The sequence below is a fragment of the Neodiprion pinetum genome, chromosome 5 (assembly GCF_021155775.2).
Source record: "Neodiprion pinetum isolate iyNeoPine1 chromosome 5, iyNeoPine1.2, whole genome shotgun sequence".
Lineage (NCBI taxonomy): Eukaryota > Metazoa > Arthropoda > Insecta > Hymenoptera > Diprionidae > Neodiprion > Neodiprion pinetum.
This window is the reverse complement of record NC_060236.1, coordinates 35,318,673-35,337,751: the sequence shown is the minus strand read 5'-3', so window position 1 is coordinate 35,337,751 and position 19,079 is coordinate 35,318,673. Positions and strand designations below refer to the sequence as shown.

General features: G+C 41.0%; 3 protein-coding genes across 14 annotated transcripts in view; 1 reads left to right on the top strand and 2 right to left on the bottom strand.

Annotated features, from left to right (window-relative positions):
- Positions 1–120: 120 nt before the first annotated feature.
- alphaCOP (coatomer subunit alpha) lies at positions 121–8,986 on the bottom strand. Its single transcript, XM_046629927.1, has 5 exons — positions 8,779–8,986; positions 2,944–4,168; positions 1,869–2,816; positions 626–1,783; positions 121–546 (listed from the first exon to the last, which is right to left on the bottom strand). The coding sequence occupies exons 1-5, from the start codon at positions 8,856–8,858 to the stop codon at positions 310–312; spliced, it is 3,648 nt and encodes a 1,215-aa protein (XP_046485883.1). The 5' UTR covers positions 8,859–8,986; the 3' UTR covers positions 121–309.
- On the top strand, positions 6,336–7,839 carry LOC124220678 (uncharacterized). The gene is made up of 2 exons (XM_046629928.2): positions 6,336–6,440; positions 6,529–7,839. Exons 1-2 carry the CDS (start codon positions 6,408–6,410, stop codon positions 7,639–7,641), a joined length of 1,146 nt encoding a protein of 381 aa, XP_046485884.1. The 5' UTR covers positions 6,336–6,407; the 3' UTR covers positions 7,642–7,839.
- Positions 8,987–10,024: 1,038 nt separating the features above from the next.
- Positions 10,025–19,079, bottom strand: part of siz (Brefeldin-resistant Arf-GEF family protein schizo) — a 48,193-nt gene continuing 39,138 nt past the window's right edge. For 11 of the 12 annotated variants that reach the window (XM_046629991.2, XM_046629997.2, XM_046629994.2 and 8 more), the window contains 6 exons: positions 18,527–18,865; positions 16,466–17,420; positions 16,028–16,398; positions 15,107–15,762; positions 14,374–14,715; positions 10,025–14,271 (listed from right to left, as the gene is read on the bottom strand). In XM_046629991.2, the coding sequence (XP_046485947.1) occupies positions 13,991–14,271; positions 14,374–14,715; positions 15,107–15,762; positions 16,028–16,398; positions 16,466–17,420; positions 18,527–18,865 (2,944 nt within the window). In that variant the 3' untranslated portion in view covers positions 10,025–13,990. The remainder of the gene's footprint in view (positions 14,272–14,373; positions 14,716–15,106; positions 15,763–16,027; positions 16,399–16,465; positions 17,421–18,526; positions 18,866–19,079) is intronic. The other variant, XM_046629995.2, reaches the window with a different exon arrangement.

Here is a 19,079-nt window from a genome sequence, read left to right as displayed (position 1 = left end):
AATGTTGTTACCACTCTCAGTTGCAATATAGCAACTGTTTGAACTTGAAAAGAAAACTAATCATAACTCTTTACATCAATTAATGTTCTAATCAGAATTTTTCGCCAATTATAAGACATATTTTTTTATACAAATTTAGATTTATTACTTAAAAGTATATGATGTCGTAACTGCAACGACCCATTGTTTACTGATTAGTGACAGTATCTAAAACTTAAACAATACCTTCATACATATATTTTTATACAATCACTACAAATAAATGCACCTTGAAGGCTGAATTATTTTAATGTGTAAAGCAGTAGCATCTTATCGGAATTGCAAGGGACTTATCCTCAGTCCAATAGTTTCTTTTCCAACCAGAGCTACCTCGCAGACTGTGCAGATAGTTTCTTTGAATTGAGGTTGATAGCTGGCCCCACAAAGTGAGCATTTGATTTCGGGTTTGCCTCTATAAATTGGAGTGTAAGTACCCGCACATAGAGTAAATGGATTGTGCTCGTCGTATAACAGCTGGTGTTCATCGACTGGATTTTTGTCACATGCCTAAATGAGAAAACGAAAATCAATACAAATGTAAGTTCAAGGATTCTGCTTGATCGCAAAAAGTCAGAGCGAACGTTACCTGTAGTATTTTCCTAGCTTGCTGTGCAACCTCTGCCCTTGGACCAAGTTCCAATAATCTTCTAGCAAATGAAGCTGCAGTTTTATAATTCTTTAGTTTGAAGAACATATTTACAGCCGTTCGTAGAGTTAGAATTTGATGAACAGGCTGCAAATTGCAGTGTGTAAAGTAAGCAGCCATCTCGCATAGTCGTTTCTGTTCTGCCAAAGTGCTTTTGGGTAAAGTTTTTCTAGTAGTTTCCATTTTGAGACCAAGAATATACTCTCTACAGATTTGTATTAGCTGTTGAGATTCTGCAATATCTTGTCTTGTATCAACAACCAGAAGTGGAACACTGAGCAAAATGTGTTGTAGTTTTTCAACTGCTTCAGTGAATTTTCCACCTGTGGTCAACTGGTAGCAGACTTGTAATCTCTGCACAAGATCAGTCAATCTCAAGCCAACAGCTGGTAAGCCGTTTTTGACGTTCGCCTCTTTCCAATTTCTTTGTGGATAGCCGTAAAGTGATGGTATACTGGGAAGGCTTGAGTATGAGGTGCGTGCTCGTGCAAATGTACTCAGAAATATTGACTCATAAGCTTGAAACTCGACGACTCCAACTTGATCGTGTAGTAATCTGAAGGCAGATTCAAAGGAACCAGCTAAGATGTGGTCAGATACCAGCTGAGAATTATTGACCCAGTGTTGGGTTGGGGGAATTCCTTTTGTTGGTGGAGAATAGTAGCCGTCTTCAGAAGATGGTGTCGCTGCCTCTAATTCTGGTGGCAATTCTAGATCTTCATCGCCAACGTCCCAGCCAGCCCCTTCTTCGGTATCGCCTACAATTTCCGTATCTCCACCCTCTTCGTCATCCATGCCCAACTCGTCGTCATTACCCCATCCTTCAACCGGCCCAGAGTCATCTTCTGGTGCCAGAGCAGCGGCTACTTGAGTCTTACCACGAGACATCATTGCACCCTCGAAGAAACCTTTGGAAACTGTCAATAATGGCCAATTGTTCTCGGCTTGTTGAGTAGGAATTGGAGGCTGGAGATATACTGCTCCCCGTTCGAGGTCCTCCAATTCTTCTTTCATTGATTCATACTGCAAGTCGTCCTCCTCACTAGCGATTCCGTGAATTTTTTCTGTTACATACGCGAGTGACGTCTGACCAGAGTTCTGAAACGTTGAATAAGATTATTACATGAAACCATAATTAATCCGAGTAACACTGATTTCATGCTGTCATATGAACTTTACCAACCTTCAATATTTTTGCTCTTTCATAAATATCTCCCAAAAGTAAACTTCCTTGGTATTGACCAGAAACATCTTTCCTAATTTCTGCTATTTTTGTCATCTTTCTTAATTTGTCCAAATTTCCAGTAATCAAGTACAAAAATGCAAGCTTTTCGAAGTTCTTTGTTCTCTGGTAACACATCTCTACAACCTGATGATTGCCCTGAAGTAGAGCAGCTTGAGCTAAGCTTTCCCAACAACTCTTCTGATCCAAAGTTCTTGCCGCCTCTAGGGCGACCTCAATGTTACCGCACTCCAAGGCAAGTCCAAATCTGGTTTTCTCATCTTTCACAAAGTGGAGAGCAACTTCTGGATACCCTTTCTGCTGTAGATAGGCGATTATCGATTGACCAACCAAATTCGCTGTACGAACCATGTGCAAGACTTCTTCGTACTTTCTGTTTATCAATGCTAATTTAAATTTGTACTCTGTGGGGTCGATATTCAATATTCTCGGCCTGCATTCGCGGTCTAGACAAAATACTTGGTTTCCTTTTACGCGAGTAACGTAGATTGGTAAGTCTAGAGTACGAATAATTCCGTGATCGCCATTGTTAATAGCGTATTTTATGTGATTACTTGTAGTGTAAATAAATATTCCAGAGTCATCCCAGGAACCAGATTTCACTCTGGTATTCTCGTGAATCGAACATATTGATTCCAAACGACGATTACAGATGTTCACCGTGTGCTTAGCTAATAGTGCAACATGTGACATATCGTTTGACCATACGACGTAACGACACTTCGAGATCTTCACTTCTGCTAGTGTTCTCTTCTGTTGAACATCAAAGAGTATGACTTGTTCAGCGTCCCTTAACAAGAGCATCCCCGTTCCAGCATAAAAAATCTCGTCGCAATTTGGAATTTGCACCTTTTTTGTCACCTCGTTTTTGAGGTTTTTAATGACCAACTGAAAATTTAAGAAATTATTTGTCATTTCTGGTGCTGGAAATTACATTCATACGTAATCCAATTCTTGAGACTGCTATAATCAGACGAGAAATATGAAAAAAAATCAAGTCAAAATTGGGACTCACAGAATACCCCCTATCCAGGACTGCAAATCTGTTTCTTGCTACCCATATCGCTGTCACGCCTGAGGCTCTCTTAGCATCGGGGTCGCTATTGGAGTCACCATCCTTAGGAATCATGTACAAGTCATAAGTGCTGTTTTCAACGTTCAGCGCAGACCTTGTACAGATCAGAACAGCATTTTCAGCCTGGTTGTAGGACATACTGTAAGCCGGCACCTTGCCACCCCCACGGATCTGCATTACCGAGCTATCCTTCGATGTGTTGAAATCTAATTTCCTAAGAAAACGGTCTTTGACATAGAACAATAGATTGCCGTAGACGGCATAAGCCGGACGCTCTCTTTCGAGCTTGAAAATAGTCATTCCGGAATCATGTCCAGCCGCGAATAAGTTGAGAGTTGGGTGCGCAGCCAGAACCCAAAATCGTTCATGTTCTCTCCTGAAGGTGTGAAGGCAGGCTCGCTTGGTCATGTCCCAGACCCGAATACTCTTGTCTTCGGAGTTTGACAGAATCAATTCTTGCCGCGGATGGAAGAGTACACAAGATACGTTGTAGTAGTGGCCTCTGCAAGTGTCGACTTCCCAAGCTTTGGCATCATTCATTCGCCACATTTTAATTTGACGATCATCCGCCCCCGAAGCGATTAGCGGTAAGGTCGGGTGAAAGCATGCCCAGTTTACGCCGCGATCGTGCCCCTCAAGGACATGTTTTACAACGGCATCAGCTTGCCCAAACAAATCTGTCGCTCCAGGGTTCTTCAAATGATCTTCTAGCCCGCCCGGTCCCGGGGCTACGCTTTTCTTACGCAATCCGGAAATGTCCCAGACTCTTACCGTCTGGTCGAGAGATGCCGAGACGATAATGTCCTCCGAAGGGTGGAATTGCGCACACATCACATAGTGGTTATGACCTGTTAATACGCATATACACGTTCTACTCTGCCAATTCCAAATCCGTATCGTCTGGTCGTCAGATGCGCTGAGAATCCATGGATATTCATGATGGAACATTGTTGTTCTTATGTAATCAAGGTGACCCAAGAGGGTGAATATGCAGCGGCGCTGTTTGTAGTTCCATACTTTGATCTTGTAGTCATCACCACCTGAGACGAACAGTGGTTGCTGATTGTGGAAGCAGATACCTCGGACTGGACCGTCGTGCTCGTCGAACTTATCCAGCAGGGTGCACATGCGATAGTCCCAGAGTTGGATAATGCCATTATGTAAACTAGAACATGAAAAATTGGTACGAAATACCTTTTACAAAATCATCCCCAGACCAATAAGTTCATTTACAGAAAAAGACAGTAGGTTCAAAATTCTCGAGGCCTAACATTAAACTTTCTACTTTTTACGTTCATCGAAACGCGGTTCCCTAATTCACGCATTTTGCAAAATGAGATTGTTATGTAATTATCGAACCTTTTGTAACAATATATAATAGTAATTGATGATACAATTCTGCATAAATTCAGCGTACTCAGTGTATCGTGCGATCGGTACGGTCAAATCCGGAAGGAGATTATCAAGTAAGGATACAAATAGACAGACGATACACGATTGACTGTTACTCGCGATTACGAGAGTGGGAATTGGTTCGATCGAGAGCTATATCTCTTCGCCACATAGTTACTCACAATTATGCCTTCATAATATTCACCTAAAGGCGGTATAGTCAATCAACTACACTTGATCAATTATCAACTTTAACAACATCGCGCAAGGCCTCACCCGTTCTTTTCAAATCATGAGCAGGAGACAGGCCAGTTGGTTACAAAATTGTTCCGACAGGAAAGGTCACAAGCATCCGATCCATATAACATAGAGATAGTGGCTGTAACGCTGCAATATCCTATCTCAATCGTTGGAGTAGGCGTGGTAGCCCGATTGCTCAACGCAGCAGCGGTGGATACAGGAGTTGCTTGGATAATGATTCAAGATCCTAGCGAGCGTATCCTGCTTTTACGCGCAATGCACCGTTCGCAAAAGTTTAGGGAGGGGTGCGGGTGAGATGGATGTTGATCGCGAAAAACGAGCGTGGAAAGTATCTTTTAATTTCGGAAATTGAAACGGTGATAAGCGAATTGATCAAAGTAGTCGTAAACTCAGTTCTAGAAACTATTTCAACATCCAATTTTACTAGTCGGGCGGACTACGATATGCTATAATAAATGTATATACCGTCCTTGCCAAAAGGCGTGCCACTTTCTGAGCATCGTAACATCGCACACCTTCATTAAACAACTTTTTCTTCCAACGTTTTTTGTTTTTTTGCAGCGCGACAAGGAATTCACGAGTGCACTGTCAGTATGATGTAATTTGGAACGTCTCACGAATGGGTGCAATGCGAGAATAGAAAGTTAATTTTCGGGTATTTTTGTTTTCATTTTCTTTAACTCTTCAAAAGTTGACAATAGCAGAATTCTGCTGCCTCTAAAGATCGATCTTAGTAATCGTTTCTGTGCACGACTATCTTAAGTGTCTAAACGAGCAAGGCCTTTAAAATTGCTGAGCAGAACACAGTGCATCTCTCTACTGCATCGTGCAAAAATAATTTAAATCGAAGTTATAACGAATTCAATAATTATTTTGCAACCTTTCTACACTGACCGATCATTAAAAGTCTCAAGGCTCTGGACCAACTTCAAGGTTTGTCTTTTGCCACGAATTAAAAGAATAGTGCGAGAGAAAGGGAACTCGTCACAGGAGATAATAATTTCAGGTTACACCCACTCAGTGTCGCGGAAAAAGTTTCTTTATACTTGTTGCACAGCGAAATCATGAGGCCGAAAAGAATCGGACGATATGCAGGTAGTCGGCTATAACATCGAGACGTGTCTTTGAACTCGGTTCGAAGAGGCAGCTGAAAAACTATTTACTGAGTAGAGTCAACGACTCGTGAAATAATTTACATGACTAGACGCTAAAAAATCTTAGCGGTACTTGTCCTAGGTGTGAAGAGCCGTGCTGGTACAACTACCTTGGTTAAATTTCTTCATCAACGATGCATCAACCTTACAAAGTGATCATTCATTATTTCTGATCAAGAATTTATGATGATGAGTGTAAAGAATGATATTCGATAAAAGGGATAAATCGATTCTTCCTAGTGTCTGTCATTAGCATTAAAAACGCTTTCTTGAAAATGTAAAAGTAAAATGTACGTTCGATGCACGACAATTTGTTAGTGCAGTCGACGCACTGGGTGAGTCAGTGAATATATGGATCAGGATTTTACATTGTTCGGTTTATTCGTCGAGTAACGGCGAAGAAACAAACCGTACCCTCGGGCCATACGGAGGAACCGGGTCAGAGGCTTGACGACAAGAGTTTTCTGGTAAGTATTGTTGGTGGGGTGTTTGCTCGTGATCCTAACGGAGTTTATATAGATTACGTCGTCTCCGACAAGACTGGCAGTCTTTAGGAGTTCTTCGATCAGTGCAGTAGTGTTGATTAGCTTCAACAAGATGTCGGCTATCTGGTACTCCCCTTTGTGCTTAGTAAGTACCAAATTTCTTTGATGTTTATCGCGCCGACGGCCATGACTCTTCTTTCACTTTCCTAATTAATTTTTAATTTCTCACGCAGGTTCTGATATACGTCGGATCAGCGCTCGGTACCTTCCAGTTTCCGTACCCGCAATTTCATGCTCCTCTGTCGCTCACCCCGCATCTCATTTACAGTTCGCCGGTCGGCGGAAATGTTGATTTTGCGGGTTACTCGTACTTCACAAAGGACTTCGCTGGCGGGCAAACCGAAGTCGTTTTTGTCACTGGGCCGGAATCGGATGTCAAAATGAACAATGAAGTCAGTGCTATGCGCGATCAGCTGAGTTCGATGCCATTTAACAAGGCTCCAGCCTCCAACCTTGGCAATACTGAAGATGACAAGAAGGTGAAAGTCGCGGAAATGAACAAAGAAACAACAACGGCCGTGCCACTTGTCCCGGTTGATACGATAGAAACTTCTACGCCCGTCCCGAAGGATGATGCGTTGTCTCCAGCCATGAACCCGACGGAAGGCACGAAGCAAGACCAACCAGATGAGGTGTTCATCCCGGAAAAGGGTGTCGGGTTCCAAGCGCCTTACCCTATCCTGAGACTGCGAGGTTTCAATTCCTATTATCCTCAGTTATCGTCCGGATTCTCTAGCTATGGGCCGTCGAATTACTTTGGATCTCAGTACGAGCCGTTCTACAACCAGTACAGCTCTTACCAGGGTCTCTATAATCCATTGTACCCGACATTTGAGGAATACTACAATCCGCTATTTCCGTCGTTGCATCATAACCCGATCTTCACACCATCGGTGAACAATTACATCTCCGGGGAGTCCGAGGAAAGCATGCCAGAGGATTTGAAAGAAATTCAAGATATGATTCCGTTGAAGGTCGGCCAGAGTTCCGGAACCGGCGAGAAGGTTGAGAGTACTTCGGAGCAGTCTGCCACAAGTGACGTGTGTTCGGGAACAACCGAAGAAGATTCGTCCAAGGATTCAGTCACCGTTACCGATCAAGCAATGTCCGCAAAGCTATCTGAATTACCAACGTCTACTGAGCAGTTGACAGAAAAATCCGCAGAAAGTTCTACAGAGTCGACTACAATCTCCGCGGAAACATCATCGCCTTCAAGCTCGACTGCAACCGAATCTGTGGAACCAACTACTCCCGCGGTTGTTAGCGATTCCATGGCTGTTGCTTGATTAATTAATATAACCATCGGAAGTTAAGTTAAATTCACTGTTCAAGGCAGTAGGAGACGGCTTAGATAGCCTTGAGAAGTTCAGATATTTCTTTTTTAGGCAGTCTAACTATGAAATAGCCCTTTCCGTGTCTTAAATGTAACTTATCACATTGACGTGTATATATTGGGATTGAATCGAATAAAAAATTATAATTTACTTTTTTCTTTTGTACATCAAGACTGCCACGTTTGCTTTATTTCGTTGAAAGATTTCCACACCAATGCATCCTCTTTCAGTCCGTTGAAGCCAATTTTGGGCGACCTATTTCTAGGGAACGGATTGTTTCAATTTTTCGAGAAGTAGTCTATTGTGTAAACTACAAACCGCCAGTAAGCCATTTCAAATTATTTACTATAGAAAGTAAAAGACACTGTTGGGCGGTCGCTTTCGCGTTCTCCCTAAGTCCCTATTAATGGAGCCATGAGACATGCTAGATAAATAGGTGCGCTAAAATATTTGTCCGATAATAATTCGTTAAGAATTTCCGAGTTATCAATAAATTGTATTCCGAAATGTACTCGCACGACCGTCATCATCATTTTACAATTGTTGATCAATTCTGTTAGAGACACAAATGCGGTCAACTTTCGGAATGTGCCGCTAGTATTCGAAAATTGGTAGCGGAATTAAAAAACACGAATCAGGTGATTCGTAGGTCAGTAAGTAGATTGTTTTTTTTTGTATTTAAAGTTTGGTTAAAAATGTGACAGAGTTGTCTTTGAATACGTAAAATTTTAATACTGACAAGGAAAAATTGAATCTGTCTAGTAAACAAAACGGCAATTACTAAGTATTTGTATACAAACCCTAATCGACCGAGCGCTTATTATCTCAAGGAAGGTTAGGTTTTTTAGCATTGTAGGTTATGTCAAAAATTGATGACGTGTCTGTCCGTCTGCTGCGGAATCACTTCAATTACGTAGGCATTGTAAGACACCCGGTCAATTGGTTGGGTATTGAATGTTGCGTCTCGAACTGAGACCAACGTTCGGTCACGAATAACATCCCATTTCTTACGTATAGAAATTACTAAGTGAAATTTGCTCTAAGCCCTTGCCATCCGACAAGACGGCATGTACGTGAAATATATCTCACCTAACAAGGATCCAGGGCCTCTTAGGATGAAAAGACAAGCCCTTGACGCGGGCGGATTTCGTTTCGAACTTGGTCAACATTTCGTAGGTTTTTTCTGCCTGGAATTCTATCACAATCGCATTATAGACAGCAAGATACACCTAGCGATACACCTAGACACGTCACTAGCAAACTTGACAGAATGGCTGCTGATGGCTGTTACCCAAGCTGTTACCGACGCCCACAAGCATTGGTCGGTTTACGATCATAGACAAACATGCTCATGCTGCAAAACGATGCGTGCAGAGGCACGCTACCTACCGGAGTTTCGTAGAACAAGTCAGACCGCATGCTTACACATGCGTTGACCGATATATAGGTATATTCAAATTTCGAGGGTGCATCGCTCTTCAAGTAATTCAGGAAAGTTACTCATATCCTGAAAACCGTCAAAAAAAGTGTGGTTTTTCGACACGTCTTACTTATATTTCCATATTTCCTGCATTTCAGGGGCCAAAAAGCGCACAGCTGAGATACTTTGCGCAATTCCAGGAAGAATGAGGAGTGAAATGAACTATCGTAAAACTGTTCTCACGCAATATTGAGGTCGCTAGTTGAGAACTAGAAATTACAATAATTTTGTAAATAAAAGAAGCTGTCACGATCAGTTGGGCGCGCGGCAACACGTTCCTTGGTTCGCATGGTCGCGGCAACTCGACGCGAGAGCATTTTTCAACCCACTGAACTGTAATTTCAGTGTTTGAATCCTTTCCATTTGTTTGTTTATTTAATATAGGAAGAAAAAAGGGCGAGATTGCTCGGTCAGTAAGAGTAGGACCACTACATGACCTTAAGTCCATAGTTTCTAGTTATGGAGGATTGTGGACGCAACTGAAACCGATAGAGAAAGACAGCTATGTATTCCTTCTCTCCCACTGTTTTTCCCTCTTTCTCTCCAGCGACTAGCTGGAGACCCGAGCGCGACAATATTAAGCAGGTTTAATGAAACTGACTACATATGACCTGCATTTTCCACTTGATAGTTAAAAAGTCAGGACCGCCAATTGCTACTGCAATTGCGTATAAAAATTTTATACCTTCCACACTAACCTGATGAGCTCTCTTTTTGGTCATTCTAGCGCTATAAAGTACCTACAGTATCAAGAATGTAGGTTGAGATATATGTAATATCTTTACTTATTATTAGAAGGGTAATTGACGAGATGGTTCATACGTATTGCAATAATTGTAAATACGACGAATGGCATGCTTGGCGGGATATTGTAAAGTATATTTGAATACAATGGAATAACGTCACCACACACTGTACATACATGCTATAAATTATCAAACTTACTGCACATGCGGTCACTGCAAATGTTGCATGGCCAACGCGACAGTAATAAGCTTGACGTCACAAAGTTCACGTATTTATAATATTTAATTTCATAATATGTACAGTTTATTATTTTACATGATGCTTGCCTTAAATTACAATAATGACACGTGCAACGCGCGCCTATTATCGCTTCCAAAACTTTAAACCACGGATAAATTCATGTATTGTCGATTTTACAGTGTGCTCTCGCGTTCCGTATACAGTCTATAATCTATTTGGTAAATATTATAAGATATTTCAATTACACCACTTATATATTAAACGATGAAACATGATATGATGTAAGCACAATATTATTTGCTATTTCGTTACCCTGCGAAGGTATACATCTGTTCTTGATTTCCGAAAGTAATGATTTCCTGACACGTTTACATTATATGCATTCAAATGCCTTCAACAATAATAACATAATATAATATATGTGGTTGTTATCATGAATAAGTTTATTTCGTAAATTCTGTCTACTCCTTCGTCCCATATTTACTTTTTAATAGTGGGACCACGAGTATTACGAATACTTGCTGAATTTCTACTCAATGAATTGCTTGAAGTAAGAAAAAGAGGGGAAGAAACAGAGAAAGAGAGAGAGAGAGAGAGAGAGAGAGAGAGAGGGAGAGATAGGTGGCGAAATCACCTGTATGTATTAAATTTGTACCAGGCAGTCTTTTGTATTACCATTCACTCGGCAATACATATAGGTATGTATATTCTGATTGTAATATTAAGTTGACCAAACTGCGAACATTTTGTAATTGCTATTAGTTTAGAATTTTTTCAAGATTGCTTCACTGTATATGCATATATTTGCAAAATCTTTCAACAGTTTTGGTGATAATTTATTTCTTTTTAATCATACGAAACTTTTTTTAGACTACGATCAGGTTGTGTTGTAGTGTATAAGATATAATGATGACGGATAGTTAATATACATATAGATTTTAAGACGTGTAATTATACTGCATTATTGATATACATAATACTATAAATAGTAAATAATTTTAATTATGCGATGTTTCGTTATTGCTGTTAATAAATGCGGTAACTGTTCAATAATTTTTGGAATAATTTGAATAAGATTTATTCCTAAGCTATTTAAAAACTCGTTCTCATAGATTCTATAATCGAAGAAAGAGTTTCGTCGATAAGAATCGTCGACAGGAAGTTTTTGTAATAACTACATATATTATTTATATACATTTATTATATTATACCATAACGACGATATTAATGTTATTTTTTCATTAAGTATTTATTAACACAATTTTTATTAAAAATACATCTACTATTGGTTTTTTTTTTATACAATGACACAATAACACAGAGAAAAAGATAAAGGAATTTTTTTTTATATGCTTCCTAATCGTAGGTACACACTATCGACAATCAATTGCTTTTCTTTTATTAACCGCAAGCCTTTTCCACAATAGTCACTCATATGACCATCTGACCTGCATATTACGTGCACAAAAAAAAAAAAAAACATTAGAAATTACGACGTTTATCTAGTATAATATAGCTACATTCAATTACTACAATAAATAAATTTCACTACAAGCATACATATTGTGCCGATTAATAAAATAGTCGTCGTGAAAAAGGCTCACCTACATAATCGCCATTGCTACAGAGACACTTGCTAAAATCACCGTCGATACAAGAAGTATGAGTGCAGGATAAGATTTCAGCGGTATGCTATACCTCCATTTTAATACGTGGTTTAATTTATTTAACTTATAATCAAACATATTGTTTCATCAATCAAACGCTTATACTTTGTACGAAGTTTGCATTTCTCATTTCATTCTATTTTATTGTCTATTCGACAGGATGGGCCGCGGTTTAACCGTTGAAATTTAATATTCCGATGGTCGAAGTGAAAAAGATCCAGCTGTATGATAAATAATTCGCAGTGCACCTTGCGCATCATAAGGCGCATGAGATTGCTCCGTTTTCCTTACTAAGATGAATATAATAAATACCTATCAACGCCATATTTCCCGATAATTTTGATAGTAATTATCTCTGTTCTTAGATAAAGTATACAAGAGACTGTGTTTACGTGACAGACTAGAGATCACTATTACGGTCGTGTAGTTCGTCATTCGAGAGTCAAACTATTTCGAATAACTGTAATTTCAATTTGCATTATTTTTTTTTTTTTCAACAAATCACGACCGTCATTTGTCACCGATCGTTGTTAGCGACAATTTCGTTCGACATCTTCAACATTTACATAATTGCGTTTAATTTTCGATTTTCATTATCTAATACTCGGCGTTTAATTACGTGGATATTGTTATCAATTAATTAATAACCGCTTTACTGCATTTGTATTTATATTCAAATATTTTTATATACATGACAATTATTCGATTCATTACTTGAACGGTAATTAAATTTACCTCACGTAATTAAATTTTTACAGGGATTTAAAAAATATTCTAGACTTATTACAGATATTATATATATGTATACTGGATGCGAATGATAATTATACTAGTTGAAATGAAGTTGATATATTTACATATCAATAGGTACTCTTTTTATTTTATTTTACTATTCCGATCAACAAAATGGAAGTATGCATGGATATTGTGCAAATGTTCGCATGGTTGTAACAAGTCGCGTGAATTCTTCCAATAATGCTTCGATTTACAAAGTTTAGAAAAGAATGAAAATAAATCATTTCTTCTTTTACATTACATGTGATATATCTCAAGTTGGAAATAAAAATTCTAATACAATAATAACAGTTTATAAATAAAGATAAAATCTATTACGTACGATATAAATTTATTTTTCTATCCTTTGTTATAATTTTTACCGCTGTTCCAAAAGTACCTTTTTACAGTCCGCAGCTATAGCTACACAATACATATACAATTCAACGCGTTCTACAAGCTGTAGGCTGTTTTCTAAAACAGTTGTTACTTACGTGGATATTTTCATTCATTTTTCGTTACATATTAATGAAAATTTACAATTTCTGATACAATTTTTGTAAGGATTCAGTCAGTTCACGTGTGTTATCGAATTAACGAGACTCATCACGCATGTATGCAGTATACGCGTACTTAATCAGTTTCCTTCCATTAATATTCTGTTTTCAAATTTTTGTATGTACATAAATTTATCCAACCATTCTTCGACAATTATTTAAATTAATTTTGTTTTTTTACGAGGATACTCCCAGATTCGATCCTGCCAAATCACGAAAATAAAGTGCATCGTCGCTACCTCTTCAAATCACATCACATGCAAAAACTTTAATCGGCGAATGTATTATTAGATGCGACTGTAATCATCCAACCTGAGCTCATTGCCAAATTAGCACGTCGATTTAACGTACAACTGACAAATACGAATTGAACTAACGTCATGGGTTGGATTATTTTCAGGTTTACTTTGCTTAATTTTTCAAAATTTTTTTTTTCAAAAACTGTCATGGTCAACGCAAGAATAATATAAAGCAAAAAATATCTGACCTGATTAAAATCATAAATAAGCCTTTGGTTGATTATTGTGGAAGAACAGAATCAGACTCATCGAAAAATAATGTCTTGGTGCATTTTTGGTCTGCCATGATGTATCGGTGACAGAAAGACAAGAACATGACCTGTAGTAGAATTCTTCAGTCTCCACAAGTTAATACTAAATTGATCCCACGGAGAGGTCTGAACCTCTGATCTGATTATTTTCTCTCCGATTATTCTGAACACACAGAAGATGTATTTGTCGTGTTGAGTATAAGTGTTGGAACGAGCCTCGACTCCTGCTTTTAGCAAGTGATGTGTTTTAAAAGTACGATCCTTTGATAGGACAAAGATCCAAGGTTCATACTTCGGTAGTACGACTGTATGGCCCAGTATCTTCAGATCTCGACGGTTTGCGTTCGCGTTTGGCGAAAAGACCTCCTAGAAAAGATGGCTGCTGAGCCAAACCCTTAGCACCCCCAGGGATAGTTGCCCCTGGGTGAACAGGATGATGCGCTTGCACCGGATTTTGATTCTTTACGCCCTGGCTCATCGAGCTGGCTGAAGTAGATTGAAAAGAAATAGACATACCGCTATCCAGCGAGCCAACGCTTCCACGCCGTTGTGGTTTCTCTCCTGCAACTGTGTCAATTGGCGGTTGTTAAAAATTGATCATTTAACGTTCGCTCGTTTTGTGCAGTCTTTGACAAGGACATGATGAATGTGACAAAATTGATAACTCACACTGCTCGTGGATATCCAGTAGTGAATTACTCAGCGCGGACCTCTTCAGCTGCGTATCAAGATCCACCGCCTCAGTTCTTTCCGTGCAAGTTCCGGGACAGGGACAAACCTCGACGTCCGCAACGCCGGAGTCTCGATTTTCGGCGCTGCCTCTCGCCCCGCGGCTGCTTTTCTGCCTTTCCAATTCCGTCTCGATCCTCAGTGTCTCCATCTCGTCCATTTCACTGATCGACTCCCTCAAGTCCTCTGCAAACTTGCAGCGGTCGTGTTCGTTTCTCGCGTTGAACGTCACGAGCACCTTACCGTCGACGCGTTGGGACAATCTTATCCCGTAAGGATAATCTGATTTACAAACAATGTGAAAGGATCAGTCAGATTCAATTCACTCCGCTACTATCAGAAAACGGATTACAGTCGATTCTTTCAATAGGGCCGCTTCTACTAAAAAGAGCTCAGCAGCTTCCACGACTATTCCAGTTGACCAAAGCGTAGCCGCAATTTTGCCAGATACTCTCGCAATAGGGCGGCAACAAAAGTGAAATGTTGGAAGAAATAGCGAAACTGTTATGGACTTTTGGCGGCCGTATTGCGAGCGTCTCAGTTCAAAGCGCTATAAATGCAGGCCGAGCTCGTCGGTGGGAGTAGACTAATTCTAGAAATATCCTCCCCTACACCCCCATGACCAGCCCTATTGAGAGAATCGACTGCATTGACGAATGAATAAAATACTCACGTGCAACTTCGAACAAAGTAACGACCATACCGCAGAGTGGGAAACTCTGTCTGAATGTGTAAGTGACGCTGCTCTTCTTCTTGCTCAATATCTTCGTCACAACGAGGAGATCGTTGAAGAGGAATACTTCTCTCTGATGAACGCCAGGTCTTTCCTTCTTGTGGATATCCGGTATTTCGTACAGCCTACAGTAGCACACGAGTCTACGATGCGGCAGAGCCATGTTTGGTTTTTTGCCAACGATCGTTGCCTGGACCTTCATCACTTGAGTAACATGGTCCGAACCAGGTTTGAACTCGTTGGCCTTAACTCTCTCGTATATCCCAACGAGTATGTCCCGGTCGATATCTCCGCAGTCGTCTATCCCCCGTAGATTTTTTATGAAATCATCGAGTCTCATCCTTCGCTCGGGTTTCAAGTTTGGCGTGTGCAAATCGGTGTTCAGCATTATTATCGCAAACGCTAATACGAAGACCGTATCCGGCGAGCGTAGACGAGCGACTACGTCAGGGTTGCACTGACAGTACCGTTGGCTGTACACTTCCATCAGACGTTCGATTTTCTGTGCCTCGCCGGGCATGCGGAAATATGCTTGGAATTTACGAAGGGCTACGTCGACCTGCATACCCGACAGATCCAGTTCGTGAGAGAAGCACCTGAAATCACAATTGAGATGCTTAAAGTAAAACAAGAGAAATTCTTATCCTTTGGATGTAAAACCGTTGTTTTCAAATGCGCACCGAAGTTAGTAGACGGTGAGCAAAGACAATATTTAACCAGATTATGACGTCGAGCATGAGGCTCGGTGTAAATAATTGGCTCCGCGGTGATTACGCAAATTAGTCCGCTGCCGTTCAACATTTGTGTAAATAGACGCGTCTCAAGAGGTTGCGGAAAGGCGAAATGTTATCGGGTACGTACTCTAGAACAGCCATGTTGAACGAATTCTGGAGGTTTCCAAGATACTCCCCGATCATCTGTTTGGACAATCCTTTCCTGCTGATCAGAAACCTGGCGACACCTTGGGGACTGTTTTCCAAAAAGCCTCGCCTGATTAGGTAGCTGATACCCCGCTCCGGTTTTTTGTTAAACAAATTCAGCCCCACTCTGTACTGGCGTTTTCTGACAGTCTCCGAAACTTTATAACTTGTTTGCGGTGGTGCTTCCGTATCATCCATCAATGGGAGCTGGTAGCCGGAGCTGGCGTGCGAATGACTTAGTTCTTTTATGCTGCTCATCGGACCGCTGCTCTCTGTTATGTGTCCGCATTCTTGGTGTTCGGGTGAACTCGACTGAAATGAGATAAAGAGGAAATTGGTAAACTCGAATAAGCCCCGGGAGACTTCACAGAAAACTTACGATTCCTTTGTGTTTCCATATCGGCGAACCTCTGTGAGCGTCACCCTCGGAACTTTCGCAATTTGTCGAGTCGCTCCCAGAGCTTTGGACAGAGCTCAGACTTCCATTCTCAACACTCTTGCTGAGCCCGTTATGTCTACCCTCCATAGACCTGGAAGTTATCGATGAGGTTCTCTTCGGGACTTCCGGCGGTACTTTTTTCCCCGAATTCCTGACTCTGCTCCCGGATCCTGGCTGGGAACTGTTGCCCCATGACTGAGGCGGCGGGGCCTGAAGGTTCTGCGGGGTCGACGGAGACGTACACGGAGTTCTATGCATATCTCTAGGTGGCGTCTCCTGTCTCAAGCCGCATAGGGCTTCTTGAGGGTTGTAGTAATGGATGCTAGACCCGCTACCCTGGGAACTCGAGTCCCAACACGGACTCGGAGGAGGTTGTTGATGTCTTACGCAAGGGCTAGGCATCAGCGAAGGCGTGTGACGGCCAAGTTGATGCACGTTGTGACTGTTCTGATGCAAGTTGTGGTTACTCTGATGGTGCCCTACGGCCGGGGACTGAGTGGGACCAGCTTGGATCTCGCAGCGGCCACTCTGACTTCTCGGTATATGAGCGGACGATTGAGAATTGTCGATGTGCCTTCTTTCCCTCAACGACATACTTCTGATGGGCATTGGTCGGTTGTTTGCCGATTGGACTTGCTGTATGTATATCTGACTGTGGTAAGCGACTCTCTCATTCTCCATCGCGCTTCCTGGTCTCTCAGCTGTCTCCTGCAGACGTCTGCTGAGTCGTTTTTCTGCTTTGGCCATTGCTGTGATCGCCGCGAATTTCTTCAGCAGTGTATACCTGCGGAACGCTCGCTGGATTGTCAGAGCTGCGTTTCTAGCTTTTACACCGCCGTATTTTCGCTCCAGCATTTCAATCTGCTTGTCTAGCAGGTCTTGGGAGAGCTCGTACCTGCTCGACAGACACGAGATTATTTGTTATTGATGACATAATAATCAAGATCACTTTATACTCTCGTGAAAACGAGGAGAGATTCGTTGGCGAGTTGCACATTTGTAAGATAAATATTCACATGCACGGAACGTCAGGCAAAACATTCATTTTTAACGGATATGAAGAAACAGTCTCTTGAGTGTTGAGGCAAACATAACAACTTCGAGTTTGTGAATAAATATCTTATTCTTATTCCATTTTATTTCTGCCGTGACAATGACGCCGAAAAACCTGATTCCAGTTTCTCTCACAGCTGACAATTAGCGGGTCTAGTTTGAACGCGAGAAGTGCGACAGGAGACTGACTTTGAGATAATGAAATGTTACGTCCAACTGTGATACAGATAAACGCAAGTAAGAACACATGACATTTGGTGATAACGATAACTTTTGAACAAAATAATTACGTATAAAAAACAAAAAAAAAAAAATTAAATTTTGCAATGGTTTACTAATAAAAAGAAAAAAGGTAACGCACACCAGACTAACAGACGAATAAAATTACATTCGTCCAAGGACTGTGCATCGAACCACTAATAATTACTTAAAAACCCGCTACAGCTCGTCGAGCTCACGCTGACGTCGAACTAATTACTGCTTACGTAGCAATGTGGTTGTTAAAATTTGTGCAAATATTTTTTTCTCGAGTTTGCAACTGTGCGAGAGTAAATGCAAAACATTACGGTAAGTGAAATCACGGTAAAATGCAGTCTCGAGCGATTTACTACAGTGCCGTTCAATAATTAACAATCACACGTTTATTGTGGAATTTGTAATGGCAATCCTAACTTTTGACGGGAAAAAAGTTTGCGCCAGCATTCTGAACGAGTTCAATCTATATAGGCATACATTTCGAGGAATTTAAAATTAGCTCTGAAAGCCTTTCCCCCGTATTCCCTGTTGTTTTGAAACTATGATAGAATGATTAATGCATCAGGTGGGATCTCGTGTTCGTGTGAAGTCAACCATCTGACGCGCGTTGCCGTACGAGTATCTTCTTATACTTTCAAATGTGAAGTTGAAGGAAACAGTTGATCAAGGTTTGATATGGCGAGTTAAACTTACGGGTTTTGAAGTCTGCAACGCTTGAGAACGTCGCCATTTCTGACGGAGCCCTTTTTATGCAGTGGCTGCTGGTAAGATGACTGAGGTTGCCCACCATAGCCTTGGACCATAGCACCATAGCTTTGTGGTTGCGGGTATCCAGCGTGTGGAAATGCTTGGGTCGTTGATGCCGGGTACGACGTGTGAATATAATTCTGGCCCTGGATGTACGACTGTCCTGTGATGTACGAAGTAGAGAGCGCCGACTGACTTCCGGTAGAATACATCCCGTGGGAACCCGCACCATGAACTTGCCCAAGACTGGCGCTGTGCGATGGCCTATCCATTTTTTGTGGAAAACTGTAACATCGAAAACAGGTATTGCAGGTTAACCAATGAAAGTCCGAATCACAAACGAACGTGAATTGGCAAATGATCAGATCACGCATCTGCACAATTCATGACGGAGGAAATTTTCTTCTCGACTGAGAAATTAAATTTCAAAACAAGGTGCAAGCATGTCAGTGCTTGCCCAAGTACTTCATTTGAAGCGGCTTAAAGGTGTATGGGTCTT

Coding starts and splice junctions, on each gene's coding strand:
- LOC124220678 (XM_046629928.2), top strand. CDS start 6,408: ATGTCGGCTATCTGGTACTCCCCTTTGTGCTTA. Junction 6,441..6,528: donor GGTACTCCCCTTTGTGCTTA/GTAAGTACCAAA, acceptor TTTCTCACGCAG/GTTCTGATATACGTCGGATC.
- alphaCOP (XM_046629927.1), bottom strand. CDS start 8,858: ATGTTGACCAAGTTCGAAACGAAATCCGCCCGCGTCAAGGGCTTGTCT. Junction 1,784..1,868: donor AAAGAGCAAAAATATTGAAG/GTTGGTAAAGTT, acceptor TCAACGTTTCAG/AACTCTGGTCAGACGTCACT. Junction 547..625: donor AAGCTAGGAAAATACTACAG/GTAACGTTCGCT, acceptor TTTCTCATTTAG/GCATGTGACAAAAATCCAGT.